We start from the raw sequence: 16224 nt of genomic DNA on the forward strand, positions 1-16224 counted from the left end.
ATGGATTAACACTATCCTTAAAGATCCAAAAAGCAGCATAAATATGGGCGAGAGGAGCAGTAGGTCACAGCAGTTTGGTACCAGATAATTTACCTGCGGTATTTTATGTTGTACTTACTGTGTTGCTGTTTCGTTGCTCAGTCGTATCCGAGTCTTTGCCACTCCATGGACTGTAGCCCACCAAGCTTCTCTGTTCTACTGGTGTGGGTTGCCTTTTCTTTCCCCAGGGTAATCTTCCCGACCCAGGGATGGAACCTGTCTCCTGCATTGGCAGGCAGATTCTTTACAGCTGAGCCAGCTCATGTGGTATTTTATCTTTCTTTACAACCCTGGGAACTCAGTATGTGTCCTCCTATTTTACAAATGTGGAAATAGGCTCACATAACAGATTTAAATAACTTGTCTAAGGACTCTCAGTGACTGTGCTGAGGCCAGAACCCACGAGTGAGTATCCCCAAGGCCTTTGCTTTTTGACCCTTGAGTAGATGCTTAACAGACAACTACAGTCAGCCAGGTTGGATGAAGCCACAAGCTGGAACCAAGATTGCTGGGAGAAATATCAATAACCTCAGATATGCAGATGACACCACCCTTATGGCAGAAAGCGAAGAACTAAAGAGCCTCTTGAAAGTGAAAGAGGAGAGTGAAGAATTTGGCTTAAAACTCAACATTCAGAAAACTAACATCATGGCATCCAGTCCCATCACTTCATGGCAAATAGAAATGGGAAACAATGGAAACAGTGACAGACTTTATCTTTTTGGGCTCCAAAGTCACTGCAGATGGTGACGGCAGCCATAAAATTGGAAGATGCTTGCTCCTTGGAAGAAAGGCTATGACCAACCTAGACAGCATATTAAAAAGCAGAGACATTACTTTGCCAACAAATGTCCATCTAGTCAAGGCTATGGTTTTTCCAGTGATCATGTATGGATGTGAGAGTTGGACTATGAAGAAAGCTGAGCGCTGAAGAATTGATGCTTTTGAACTGTGGTGTTGGAGAAGACTCTTGAGAGTCCCTTGGACTGCAAGGAGAGCCAATCAGTCCATCCTAAAGGAAATCAATCCTGAATATACATTAGAAGGACTGATGGTGAAGCTGAAACTCTGATACTTTAGCCACCTGATGTGAAGAACTGACTCATTGGAAAGACCCTAATGCTGGGAAAGATTGAAGGCAGGAGAAGAGGATGACAGAGGATGATATGGTTGGATGGCATCTCACCGACGCGATGACATGAGTTTGAGTAGGCTCTGGGAGTTGGTGATGGACAGGGAGGCCTAGCGTGCGTCCATGGAGTCGAAAAGAGTCGGACACGACTGAGCATCTGAACTGAACTGATCAGTCAGCCCTTGAATCCACGGATAGGAAGATTAAACTAATGGGACTTGAACATCCATGGATTTTGGTACACACAGGGGCTTCTGGAACCAATGCCCCATGGATACCCAGGGATGACCTGCACTTCCTGTTTTAATAATCCCCAAAACAGAGGATTCAGATCTCTAGCGCTGGCACTCTCCTCTGAGCCCCAAACCAGTATTTACAGCGTTGACCATCATTTGCATGTGTCCACTCAACTCAACCGGAACTGAACTCCTCACCCTCTACTCCCGGAACTGAATTCATCACCCTCTACTCCCTGCGTCTGACTCTCTACTGTTGCTTTTTTCTTTTTCTTCTGTCTGCACTGTGAGGCTTTTGTAGTTTTTGTTCCTCGACCAGAGATTGATCCTCAACCACGGCAGTGAAAGCGCCAAGTCCTAACCAATGAACCAGGGAACTCCCTCTGTGTTGCTTATCTTTTATGCTACTTAATATTCATCAGTTATAGCAACCCGGAAGCACAGAAATCATCCTTGATACTTTCCTCTCCTCCAATTCTTGATCTAAGCTTCGCTTGCTCCTGTTTTAGTTGCCAGTATCTCTGGATTCCATCTGGTGGCTCAGATGGTAAAGAATCTGCCCACAATGCCAGAGACCCTGGTTCAATCCCTGGGTTGGAAAGATCCCCAGAAGAAGGGCATAGCAACCCACTCCAATATTCTTGTCTGGGAAATCCCAGGAACAGAGGAGCCTGGCTACAGTCCATGGGGTCGGGAAGAGTTGGATACTTTCTTTCATCTACTTCATGGACCAAGCTCTTCACCATCTCTTGCTTCAGGGCTTCACACTATTTCAGCCTGTACACATTACTAAATTCAAAGTACATTTCCTGTGCTTGCCTTACCAGCCAATGATTGTTATCAAACACAATACTTCTATCATCACTCTTGTTTAATGAAGATGATTTACCGTTGCTTGTAGAATATCAAAACTTCTTTGTATGCCTTACAGGCGGGGGTCTGGCGCCTGCCTATCTCTTCAGCCCTCCCCTGCCCCTGGCAGCCCTCCCCTCACTATCATTTTGGCTCCAGCTGTACTTCCTTTCACTACCTGGACTCCCATGCTTCTTCCTACTTTGTATTGTTTCTTCTGCCAGAAAAGCTTTTCCAGTGAATCTGCCCAATTAACTCCTTCTTTTCCTTCACCACTATCAGCTGTGTACTTTTTGGAGACCTTAACTTCTGTCTGCCTGATAATAAGAATCTTCATCACAGAGATGTTGAGGGCCGAGTTGGCACTTCTTAAGCGCTCATGCCAGTGGCTGGGATTTACTGAGAACTCACTGCCAGCCTGATTATCACCTTTCTAACCAGGCCAACTTCCTCTATTACATATCACTGTATATCTCTAACATTTGTCCTAACTTTTATTTTATTCATGTGTGTGTGTGTGAACCTTGAACCCTAGCACAGTACCTGGCAGGCGATAGGATGCTCAAGAAGTATTTGAATGTTCTTAAAGGCTTAGTTTCAAAATTCTTATTTATAAAAAAATGAAGTCATGGGAAGGATACATACAGATATGGAATCTGTTCTTATGAAGAAAACTGAGCTGAAATCAAATAAACTGAAATTTATAAATTCTATTAAGGTTTGAAAAACCTTAATAAAAAGGTTAAAAAAAAACTGTAAACGCCAAACTACTGGACTGAAAAGAGCTGAAAACAAAAGGGAACTAAGGCTGTTACCTGATCACAAATCTAATGATGATGAAGCTGGTAAAGTAACTGAAACAGTCTCCTCCACGTTAACAATTAAATGGCCAGATAATGGAATGTTCCCATTCCATTGTACCCAGAAACTAGCCACCAGGTCCAGGACGGACTTTAAAGCAGGATGGCTGAAATGCATGGAGTGTTCAGATTGAGAAAGGAAGTTAATAAAAACAGATCTGTCTCTTCTGCTCTACGGGAATAATTAAAAGTCTATACGCGAAATCAAGAACAGTTCATTTGTAATGATGGTTCTTTACGAGTGGTGACTTCTATTCAATATTAAGACTCAGTCACAATGAAAGCTAGTCCTTAAGTAGATCTACTTGGGAGTGCATTTGCTTCTCCAACTCTTCTGACTTACAGCCTGCAGAAATGTGTCCACAAAAAGGTCTGCCTCAAAAACAAAACCTGATTTTGTCTTTAAAACATTATGCAAAATGTGTCCTTTACTCTCTAACACCTAGGTTTGTAGTACCAGAAAACTGTCTTTCTTACATCAAGTAAAACTGCTGCCCTGTGAAGATGCCTGGTTTCCCTTGAGGCTTCACACGACACTTGGCACAAGGCCCCATTTATCTCTGGGAACCACAGTTTTAAAGAATTACTCAAGAAAGCAGATGGCAGGCAGTTCTTCAGGGCTAGGAAAACGGATGTTGTAGAAAAAAGACCCTGCAGGGAACATATATTTTATAGAACAGCCATAGATCCCCTGCTTTTAATCATGTTTTAATAAACCTGTGAAGTATCCTGGTGAGGCCAATCTCTCATAATGCTTCAAAGAGGTGTTTTACAAACTATGCTAGGGATTTCTCTGCTCCAACCCCAGCTTTCCCAGAAAACTTCAAGCTCTGTAACTAAAAATGTTTCAAACACATTGCTACAGGGAAGTGTGGAGAAAACAAAGGGCAATCAACACATTTGTTGTTTCACACAACTTCTTTTAGGGCTCCCCTGGTAGCTCAGTAAACAATCCCCCTGGCAATGCAGGAGACACAGGGCATGCTGTTTCGATCCCTGGCTTGGGAAGAGCCCCTGGAGGAAAAAATGGCAACCCACTCCAGTATTCTTGCCTGGGAAATTCCATGGACAAAGGAGCTTGGTGGCCTGCAGTCCATAGTATGGCAAAGAATTGAATGCAACTGGGTGAACTGGGCTTCCCTAGTGGCGCGCACACACACAAACTCTTAGCCCCAGGATGCATGTAAGAGAGTAACTAGCTACTCCACATTCCCATTCCTCCTAAGCCCTTTGCAGTAGACAGGCTCAGGACTGCCAGGAGTCCTCATATGGGATCTGGGAAATGTGCTAAGCTGATTTCTCCTAAAACTGAGAATGAAGAAAAGGCACATTTGTTGTTTTCTCTTTTTTTTTTTTTTTGGCAGGGGTGGGGAGGGGGTCTCTTCTTTTTATCTTCTGTTTCTGGGTGGGGAAAAAAAGACCTGGCACTGTTCATAGAACAAAAGGCATGATTTAGACTGTCTCATTTGAGTGGAGAAGTTTCCTAGCTGAATTGATTTAGGCCGATCGTTCACACACGGGGCGGTTCTGGCCCCCAGGAGACACGTGGCTGTGTCTTGAGACATTTTTGGCTGTCCTGACGGGAAGTGCAGAGGTGCTATGTCTAGTGGGCAGAACCCAGCGATGCAACTAAACACCCTACAATACACAGGACAATCAAAAACTATCCAGCCTAAAATGTCCATTTTTCTGTCTTTTTGGGCCACACCTCAAGGCCTGCAGGATCTTAGTTCCCTGACCGGGGATCGCACCTGGCCCCTCGGCAGTTAAGTGTAGAGTCCTAACCACTGGGCCACCAGGGAATTCCCTAACATGTCAGTACTGAAGGGTTTGAGTATACATTAAAGTATACTGATATACATTAAAGTTAGCTGAGGGATTTCACAGGTAAATAGAGTACTCACAAGCTGGAATCACAATTGCTGGGAGAAATATCAACCACCTCAGATATGCAGATGATACCACTCTATGGCATAAAGTGAAGAGGAGCTAAAGAGACCCTTGATAAGAGTCAGAGAGGTGAGTGAAAAAGCTGGCTTGAAACTCAACCTTCAAAAAACTAAGATCATGGCATCCATTCCTATCACTTCATGGCAAATAGATGGGGGAAAAGTGGAAGCAGTGACAGACTTTATTTTCTTGGGCTCCAAAATCACTGCAGATGGTGACTGCAGCCATGAAATTAAAAGATGCTAGTTCCTTAGAAGAAAAGCCATTACAAATCTAGGCAGTGTATTAAAAAGCAGAGACATTACTTTGCCTACAAAGGCCCATATAGTCTAAGCTATGGTTTTTCTAGTAGTCATGTATGGATGCGAGAGTTAAGACCATAAAGAAGGCCGACTCTGAGCACTGAAGAACTGATGCTTTTGAACTGTGGTTCTGGAGAAGACTCTTGAGAGTCCCTTGGCCTGCAAGGAGATCAAACCAGTCAATCAATAAAGGAAATCAATCCTGAATATTCATCGGAAGGAAGATGCTGAAGCTGAAACTCCAATACTCTGGCCACTCTGATAAGAGCTGACTCATTGGAAAAGACTGATGCTGGGAAAGACTGAAAAATATCCCGAGTCGACCCATTAATGAACAGAGTTAAAGGTTATGCCAGCAGCCAGCAAAATTGAGTTTATTGGGGAGTAACAGAGGGATTCTTTACCACCTGGGCCACCAGGGAAGCTTCCCTGATGGCTCAGATGGTAAAGAATTCGCCTGCAATGCAGGAGACCTGGCTGGATTCCTGGGTCGGGAAGATCCCCTGGAGAAGGGATAGGCGACCCACTCCAGTATTCTTGGGCTTCCCTGGTGGCTCAGAGGGTAAAGAATCTGACTGCAATGCGGGAGACGTGGGCTGGGAAGATCTCCTGGAGGAGGGCATGGCAACCCATTCCAGTATTCTTGCCTGGAGAAACCCAATGGACAGAGCAGCCTGGCGGGCTACAGTCCATGGGGTCGCAAAGAGTTGGACACGACAGAAGCGGCTAAGCACAGCACAGTGCTGACGCTGGGAAATCTGAGGGCAGGAAGAGAAAGGGACAACGGAGGATGAGATGGTTGGCTAGTATCACCAACTCAGTAAACAGGAATCTGAGCAAACTCTGGGAGATAGTCGAGGACAGAAGAGCCTAGCACACTACAGTCATAGTCAGCCCTCCATATAGAGTTTCTCCATACAGCAGTTCCTTTGTGTAAGTAGTTTCACATCCCCAACAGCAGATCGTGCAGTACTATAGTATTTACTATGGAAAAAACACACATATATGTGGACCCACACAGTTCAAATCCACGTTGTTCCAGGGTCAGCCGTATACAAGTATGTATAGATAGAGCCTCATCTCTATGCTGTGCTTTTGAGAATCATTCTACCAGTGTTTTTCATTTATTTAACAAAGTACATCATTTATGTGAAGAGCTCCTTTTACACTTTGGACAAATGAGTGGTATGTTAAAGACAGCACTCCTTGGCCTATATATGCCATAAAACTTACAGCTTAATGTACAGAAATTATACTCCCTTTCTCCAAATAGATTTAAACCCCCAGTTCAACTAGGGTTAAGAAAATTCATAACCATCACTGTTAGACAATTGACATCCATAAATTTTTACCAGCAATAGTTTATCTTCTCAAAAGGACAACCCTTGTGAAGTACATGATGGCAAGATTAAATAGGAGTAGTGTAATTTATTTTCTCATACATTGAGTTTGTTCAAAAATAATCAGAAGTGTCATTATACAAAAGTAAAGTCTGGCTGATCCTTTGTTCTTTTAAATAATCCAAGATTTCATTTAGAGCCACAACCTCTAACTAACAGGTTAAAACTGTTAGGTTTACTTCAATTACTATCTTGCAAAGTTCTGGTTTTCAAGGATTAGACAAGCCTTAAGTAAAGTTTCAGCTTTTGTTTCATGAAAGTCACAATTACACTATCATCTGAAATGGCTTTCTATGAGTTACGGTATTGAAACCAGAGACACACAGAGAACAGCCTGTGCTGATGAAGGCAGAGACTAGAGATGCAGCTACCAGCTGAGGACCACCAGAAGCAGGAAGAGATGAAGATCCTTCCCTCGAGAGAGCAAGCCCCAGCCATCACCCTGACTTCTAACTTCTAGCCTCAAGCCTGTGCAACAAGAAGTTTCTATTGTTTCTGTCACTGTCTGCGGCAGCTTAGGAAATCAGTATAGATTTTGGTACTTTTATGTTACACGATATTCTTAAATCTAACATTGTTATTGGTCATCCTAGTTTGCTCTAGTGGAAAGGAGAGATTAAAATACAGTGAAAGAGTAATTCATGATTCACCTCCACTGGGGCTAATATTTGGAAAATAATTCCAAATTTAAATTTAACCACATAAAAAACAAAACTAGGAAATTCAGATACTTTCAAAAATAAGTTCTTCGATGTTTTATCATATTTGATAGCAGCTTTTTTATTGGTTACAAAACCTAAGCCCATATACAAAATTAGGAACACATTTAGATGCCTCTTTTGAAAGAACGTTTTAGTCTTTTTTAACTGAGTTTAAAAAAAATAAAAACAATGCAAATTTTCAACACTGTTTTGAAAACGTAAAAGTGCAGCAATATACTTAGTTTCCTTTGTCTACGAAATGATGCAATTCCAATTCCAAACCAATAGGTCACAACAAACTGGATCAAGCCAATGCACACGGACGTCTGCACTACTTGATGCTAATGTTCACTTATGTTAGTTTGCACTTAAAACACAAGAGGAAATAGGAGTCGGCACAGTAGAGGCCCAGTTCAGTCTCGATGTGTGCAAAATTTAAAAGGTAACTGTCAGTAACTATGGGGAGTCCAGAAGGAAGTAAACTGGAAGGGGTATAATTCACAATATCAAGAAGATTTGGACTTTAAGGGTTTCACCGAAGTTTGTGACCTTAATTAGCTTTGACTTTATTACTCCTACTTTTAGTGAACACCACACAAAATTTAGACCATGGTGTCTGAACAGGATGCAGTTACCATATGAAGCTTTAACTCAAAATTTGGATAAAGAAAAAAAGGCACAATGAACTTCAACTCAATTTTATGTGCACAAGAGTTGAAAAGTCTGAGCCACCTTAAAGAGAAATTGATTCTAAAATTTATAAAACCTATAAATAATCAGAGGCCAAACCACTATATTAAAACAGATTCTCTAGCAAGTAAAAATCTTGCATTTTAAACATACGCTTGTATCCACTTTAGATACAAGACAAAACTCACTCTTTAAAGTGGCTCCACCTTGGCAGATACATATATTTGTAATGAATGCACACCTGCTATGTGTTGTTTATCAGTGAAAACACCCCCGCTGATTCACAAAGCTCTGATGGCATGTGTCTCATCTTCATCACAGTAAATACACCCCCCTCCCATCGGATAACTAAATTAGTTTCGATTTCCTATCCCTTCACATCAACGCGTTGGGAAATTATACCCAGTAAACAATAGCAACAAAACCATTCCTGTGACAGCACAAACTGTTCAGTTTAAAAAACTTCAAATCCATATTCTTTCATTAGTAACTGGGTCGGACAATTTACCAAAAGCAATGACTTTACACAGTAATACCAGATTTTTCAGAATTACTTGAAGATCACTGCAAATCAGATTTATGTTAAATAACTGCAGATTATTCCTCTAGGCAGATCCTTGTCTGAATCTTTTTATATGTGAATATGCTTTTAGAGTAGGATCTGAATGAACTTCCCAATACTCAAATAATGAAGTTTTATGACACTTCTAGATAGTTGCTGGTTTGTTGCCAACCACATTATCAAAAGCACTGGTTACTAAGTAAAAATATTTTAAGACTAAATTACAGTAAACATGAAAGCGCCACAGTTTAAACCCAATATAAATCAACCATATCCAATTATCAGTTTAAAATGAAAAATATTAACTCCTGAAAGCTGAAAGCAAGGTTTTCTTTTTTTAACATCACCAATGGGTACTTTAGACCTTTGTGGTTTTTTTGGTTTTATTTATTTGTTTATTTTTCTTTATTGTCAGGGATTCTTGCTTTCAACTTAAACAGAAGTTCAAGTCCGTAACAGGTTGCAGCTCAGGTAAAATACCATGCACAGCATTTGATTTACTTCAAAACAGCAGGAACACACAGGCTGAAGTGAGTGGTCAAAGAGGGCTTGCTGTTCTCAAAAATTAGGTATAATGGCGAAAGCGTTACCATCCATAGCTAAAGTCCTTCCTCCAACCCTGGCTTCTGAGGCAGATAATAAACACATCAATTACTGGTAGATGAAGCACAGTTTTTTAAAACTTATCTGTTTAATCAATAACCAAGTTTCTTTTTTTTTAAGTTACTTTTTGTTTGTGTCAGTTCCACCAATGAAAATCATTTGGCTTGTACTTTTAAAATCTATTCTTCCACATAAAGAGTATGAAAATATGTTTGTGGAGGACAATGATGGAGGCTCAGATCAGACTGCACCTCTTTAAAGTCTTCCAACGCATGTATGTGTCATACCAAAGTGTCTTGATCCACAGCGCACCATTTTCCAAAGGAGTATCAAGTGGGCAGCTGACATGCCACCACTACAGAATATTCTAAACTGGAGACTGCAGATGTCAGCGTGTGGCACCAGGGAACGGGGGAAAGTAGGGTAGTCGAGATTGTTAAGGAGAATTCTAAAACAGTTTAGGAAATCATGCATATGCATTTACAGTCCATGTGGATAGTGACTTTTGGCAACTGCAAAGTGACTGAGACATGGCTTGCTTCAGAAGCATCAAAACAAAGAGGCATGTATGTCTTGGAGCCTTCGGTAGTTGCTGTTGCTCTTGTCATTTTGGTAGCCATCTGGTGGTGCTTCGTATTCAATGTGGGATAGATGCTGCACTCAACTGACTTTAAAAATTGAATTCTTTTGTTTGAAGGTTGGCCGTTGGGTCAAAGTTGTAAGTACCTCCTTGTGTTGCTTCGGGAATGAGGCTAGGATCTTCATCAATCTACAAAAAGCAAGAAAAAGAATTTTCATTATATTAAGATACTATACATTACAATGTAAGCAGAGTTGATTTACTTCTTAGGAAAGAATTCTGTGTGTATATTTTTATTACCTAAAAATATTTTAAGTAAATCAACAATGCTATTAAGAAATTTAACAACTTAGGGCCTCCCTGTTGGCTCAAAGGTAAAGACACCAACTGCCCGCCGATGCAGGGGACATGGGTTCTATCCCTGATGTGGGAAGATCCCCTCTGTGTAGTAACCAAGTCGTGTGCCTCAACTACCGAGCCTGTGCTGTGGAGACCAGGAGCCACAACTGCCGCAGCCCGTGTGCCCTCCAGCCCTGCGCTCTGCAACGAGAGGCCACCGTGATGAAAGCCCGTGTACACCGCTGGGGCGTAGCTGGCTCCGCAACCAAGACCCAGCACAGACAGAAATAAAGAAAGAGTCAGCAATTTAAAGCTGAACATTTACAAACTGCCCCATTCTTAAGTTCCTGTATCTGTAGATATATTTTACCTATTTGAACACACATCATTTCTATAATTACTATTTCTTCCCATTTAACAAATTACAAAAGCAAAGGTGACAGAAATACAGTATAAATTTAGTCATGAAAAATTAATTCTTAGTAAACTTACTCTATGTATAGATTTTAATGTACACGCAGACACACTATAATATATACTTACATCATCACCAGAGAAATACTGATCTATGATTTCAAATGCTAATTTATATATGTCTTCATTTTCATGTTGCTGTAAAACTTCAATTTTCTCCAAACCTGATAATAATTAAAATAATTAAGTACATACTAATGAAGAAACTGTGCTCATTTAATCATGAAACATCCTAAAGAACTAAAAACACCCTCCCTACCACCCTCCAAAGATGAGTTCATCTAAAAAACAGATAAAACCCTCAGCTGTTCTGGCTAGAGAACCAGCATCTCACTAATTTCTTCCTCTTTAGAAGTCCTTGAGGTACCCTGTTCCCTGAGGCAGGCAGTTTAAAAATCACCTAAACACTCCATTTGACAGATGAGGGAGTGTGGCACAGATATAAAGGGGTTTGTTTCAGGTTATATGGCAAGTGAATGACAGGACTAGAACCAAGATCTCCCCAGCCTAAGATTCCTTTAGTATAATCATACTGTTGCATACAATAATTTTTTAATCTTTTGTTTTCCAAATGTTACTCAAAGATTGACATAAATAGAAGATAAAACTTTAAATTCAGAAGTGATTTCTTAAAAAAAAAAAAAAAGGACAAAAGAAATACGGTGCTTATCTCCTTTATAGCCACATCAATCTGGGAAATACTTTTTCAGAATAGTTAACTGTAGAATGCCTTTATTTATATTCCCAAAATATTTACTCCATATATCAGATGCACCTCCATTAAATCCTTGATACTAAATATTCTTCCTTGAATGTCTTTTTAGCTAAGTTATTCTGAAGTATAAAATAACTGCTTTTTAAAATTTTTTATATAGTAACAAATTTAAGTTACTATATAAAAAAATTTAAGTTTTTTCTATAGTAACATCCAAACCAGAAAAATGGGAAAATGGGTATCAAAGATAATGGATGTAGAGTGCTTTATAAAATCATAAAATGCTAAGTAAATATGTATCTTAATTATAAGTATTTATCTCACAGACAGAAGCAACTATACTGATAAAAAGCTGGAGTAACAATTCTATAGCTCAAACTTTCTGGGTTAAATTGTTTTGAATCAGACTACAATGCTCGTTTCAAATTATTTAAAAAGTAAAACATCTTTTTAAACAAAAAATTAGTTCCACTGATTTTATTTATTCCTATTTAATTTTTTAAAAATTATTTAACTGGAGGATAATTACTTTACAATACGGTGGTGGTTTTTGCCATACACTGACATGAATCAGCCATGGGTACATGTGTCCCCCCCATGCTGAACCCCCACCTCCCACCTCTCCCCACTCCATCCCTCTGGGTTCTCCCAGGGCACTGGCTTTGAGTGCCTTGTTTCATGCATCGAACTTGCACTGGTCATCTCTTTCACATATGGTAATATACATGTTTTAATGCTATTCTCTCAAATCACCCCACCCTCGCCTTCTCTCACATAGTCCAAGTCTGTTCTTTACATCTGTGTCTCTTTTGCTGCCTTGCATATAGCATCGTGGTTACCAGCTTTCTAAATTCCACATATATGCATTAATAAAACATCTTAAAAACAAAATGAATAGTGAATTAATAGTAGTACAGTATGAAGATCTGACTTTTAATTATGCTTCTACCACAAACTACTTCTCTGACCACGGACAAGACTCCTTAACATCTCTAGGATATTTTCTTCTTGTTATTAAGAAAACACTTTCTGTCTGAATGCTATCACATTTGTTTTCACTTAATCTTATGCAACATGACTTCAAGAAGAGTAACTGTGTTTCCTAAAAAGCATTGTAAAACTCTAAGAAGGTTATGGAGTGATTTTCACAATCAGCTGTTTTCTGGAAAATCTTCCTGGATTACTAACATAGCAAATAAAAAATAGCAATATCCTCAGATGACATTAATAGCAATGTATCCTAGCACTTTTCTTTCAAATTAACTGTCTTTAAAGGAACTAATGTTTCAGAGTCCCACAGCTCAACTATTTTTCTTTTACCAACCCGCTTACCTCCACATTCTTCTATTATTTCAGCTATTGTGCTCGCTTCATCACCAGCCATTATCAGAATGTTTTTCAGACCATCTAGAACCACCTGAACAACTTGAGAGTCTTTTACTGACAATAAATTACAGAATGGTGGTATTACATTCTGCTGTACAAGGTATTCAACCTAGACAATAAAAGAGAAGAGATACTCTTATTTATATAATTACCTCTTCCTCCAAAGGAATACAGTACAGGGCTTGTAAACAATCAAAAACTCCTAAACACCAGAGAGTAGTGTACTTCCCAGTATTAACAATCATAACATTTTTTTTTCCAGACTCACTTGATCTTTTCTGCCACTTATCGTCAAGTTGCTAATAGCCCAAGCAGCTTCTTTTTGTGTTCCAAAGTCCCCCTGAAGATTAAAAAAGAAATGCTGAAATGAATTTTTTGCTCAAAAAGTCTTGGTTATAACATATTAACAGACATGATGAACTCATAACAATGACTGACCTTGGCAAGCTGATGGATAATCATAGGAATTAATCCAGCATCTATTACAGCTTGAACTTGTTGCTGGTTGCCTGCTGTAATGTTGGAAAGAAACCACACTGCTTCCTATAATTAAATAAAATACAGGGCACCTTTATTTGAAAAATTGTATCTTTAATGTGCTTATGCTCTTCTTTAATGTGGTTTACATATACAATAACAAAATCATCTCAGTTGCAATAAGGCAAATGCATCTAAAAGTGATTAGGCAATACAGTATATTCCATTTTAAATGTATTAGGAAACTTTGAAGCATAATATCTTGGCCCATTAACCTAGCATAACCTTCAATAATACAGATGCTTAGGACTACACCCTAAGCACTATTTTAGACACTGGTGACATGGCAGTGAACAAAACAGACCAAAAAACCTCTATGCAAGGACCTTACATTTTTGTTGCATGAGTCCCTCTCAATAGTGGTCCCAACTTTCTTGGCACCAGGGACCAGTTTTGTAGAAGACAACTTTCCCACAGACAGGGGTGGCAACTGGGATGATGCAAGGGCATTATATTTATTGAGCACCACCACCTCAGATCAACAGGCAATAAATTCTCACAAGGAGCTCATATCTAGATCTCTCGCATGCACAGTTCACAGTTGGGTACAAGCTCCAAGAATCTAATGCTGCTACTGTTCTGATAGGAGGTGGAGCTCAGATGGTAAGGAAAGCAATGGGGAGCAGCTGTAAATACAGATGAAGCTTTGCTCGCTTGCCCACTGCTCACCTCCTGCTGCGCACCCCCAATTCCAAACAGGCCAGGGACTGGTACTAGTCCTTGGCCCAGAGGTTGGGGACCCCTGCTCTAAAAGACAAATGACAGAAATAAATAGAAGATAGAATTTCCTAATACTTTGTTAAAACTACTACTAAGAAAGATGAATTGCTTTATTGTAAAAATACTTACTTGCAAAATACATTAGAACTTAAGTCTCTAACTAGTCTAAGAATGATCTATATGAGAAAATTTTATTGTAACCTTAGAGGATTTATGTCATGAACAAACAGGTTTCTAAGTTTACTATTATAAAGTACTATCTTCTTCCTCCTCTACAACTGAAAGATTATAGGAGAGCCCCCATCCGCCGAGTGATTACAATTCAGCACTTTCCTCACCACAGCCTGGTTCAATCCCTGGTCAGGGAACTCAGATCCCACAAGCCCTGTCACATGGCCTAAATAAATAAATTAAAAAAATAAAAGATTGTACAACTTTTTGCCATCCAATTTTGGTGGGATATTAATAACTGGTTAACTGGTGTTTTAGAGTACAAGGATGTTTCACTACACTATTTTTGCAAATTTCTTGTACATTTGAAAATTTTCAAACTAAAAGGTTGACGGGGAAAAAAACCGAGTTGGTAACTTACACCTCCAAAGAACTATGATATAACCAATATGCAAATAACACAAACACTCAAGGTGAAAACTTCTGCAACAACTACCTTCTTGCTGAAGCTGAGGAGATATCTATCTATAGAAACCCTTTTCCTTTCCCCTATGATACCTTCACTCAGAGTATACCAGATCGCAGGCCAGGACTTCTCTACCTACTCCTGTCCAGTTTCCTCACTTCTCAGCCTTGCTTCCAATTACAGAATACTAATACATTCGGCTGTAAAAATCACGTATATTTGCCTAGAGTCTGAAAGACTCTGGCTTCTTTCCCTTCATTGGAACAAATTGAAAGTGAAAGTGTTAGTTGCTCAGTTGTGTCCCACTCTGAGATCCCGTGGACTGTAGCCCACCAGGCTCCTCTGTCCATGGGATTCTCCAGGCAAGAATCCTGGAGTGGGTAGCCATTTTCTTCAGGGGATCTTCCCGACCCAGGGATCAAACCCGGGTCTTCTGTATCGCAGGCAGACTCTTTATCACCTTAGCCACCAGGGAAGCTCATTGGAACAAAGGCACCTACAAAATGTGATTTCTGATAACATACTTTTCTGTAAAAATCCAACTATCAAATTTTAGTCAAGGAACTATATAAATATAGTTATGACAGAGAAGAAATAAGCAGTTCTGTTAGTCTGAGGGATGGTGGCATTTCAGGCAGATAAAATTGTATTACACTACATGCAAATCAAAACAAGCAGACACTACCTTCACAGTACTAGGATGGCTACAGTAAAAATTAAAAAAAGGAATTGGAGGGACTTTCCTCGTGGTCGAGGGGCTAAGACTCCTTGCCCTCCCAATGCAGGGGGCCTGGATTTGATCCCTGGTCAGGGAACTAGATTTCACATGCCACAACGAACAATCCTGCATGCTCTAATGAAGACTGAAGATCCCACCTGCTGCAACTAAGATCTGTCATAGTCAAATAAATAAATAAATTATATATACATAAAAGAAGACTAGAACCTTCATAACACTGCTTATAGGAATGTAAAATGGTGCAACTGCTATGGAAAGAAGCTTGACGATTCTTCAACAAGCTAAACATGAAATTACCATATGACTGGACAATTCTACTCATAAAGATATACCCCCAAAGGAACTGAAAGCAAGGACTCAAAAACCAAGGTTCACAGCAGTATTATTATTCACAAGAGCCAAAAGGTAGAAACAATCCAAAAGTGTACATCCACAAATGAATGTATAAACAAAATACAGTATATAGGTACAATGCAGTATCTATTCAGCAATAAAAAGGAATGAAATTTTGATATAAGCTCCAACATGGATGAATGTTGAAAACATGCAATGTGAAATAAACTAGACAAGACTAAAGTACTTCAGCACATGTTTAACAGTAAGTTTATACCATAAGCTTAAAATCTTAAAAAAACAAAAACCAAACAGAAAACAATTTTAATGATCCTTTAATTTAGGAACTGTAGTTTTTTACATTCAATCTAATTTTGTAGGGAGATTAAATTATGATCTATTTGTTTATAAAAAACACCAGCCAAAAAAAAAAGAGA

The 16224-nt window shown here is 39.5% G+C and overlaps 1 protein-coding gene across 3 annotated transcripts in view; it reads right to left on the reverse strand.

Annotated features, from left to right (window-relative positions):
* Positions 1 to 7525: 7525 nt before the first annotated feature.
* The window catches only part of KPNA3 (karyopherin subunit alpha 3), a 91347-nt gene continuing 82648 nt past the window's right edge, over positions 7526 to 16224 (reverse strand). For all 3 annotated transcript variants that reach the window (XM_043891884.1, XM_043891886.1, XM_043891885.1), the window contains exons 13-17: positions 13260 to 13364; positions 13090 to 13161; positions 12768 to 12930; positions 10790 to 10884; positions 7526 to 10096 (exon numbers count right to left, since the gene is read on the reverse strand). In XM_043891884.1, the coding sequence (XP_043747819.1) occupies positions 9998 to 10096; positions 10790 to 10884; positions 12768 to 12930; positions 13090 to 13161; positions 13260 to 13364 (534 nt within the window). In that variant the 3' untranslated portion in view covers positions 7526 to 9997. The remainder of the gene's footprint in view (positions 10097 to 10789; positions 10885 to 12767; positions 12931 to 13089; positions 13162 to 13259; positions 13365 to 16224) is intronic.

The sequence above is a fragment of the Cervus elaphus genome, chromosome 30 (assembly GCF_910594005.1).
Source record: "Cervus elaphus chromosome 30, mCerEla1.1, whole genome shotgun sequence".
NCBI classification, from domain to species: Eukaryota; Metazoa; Chordata; class Mammalia; order Artiodactyla; family Cervidae; genus Cervus; species Cervus elaphus.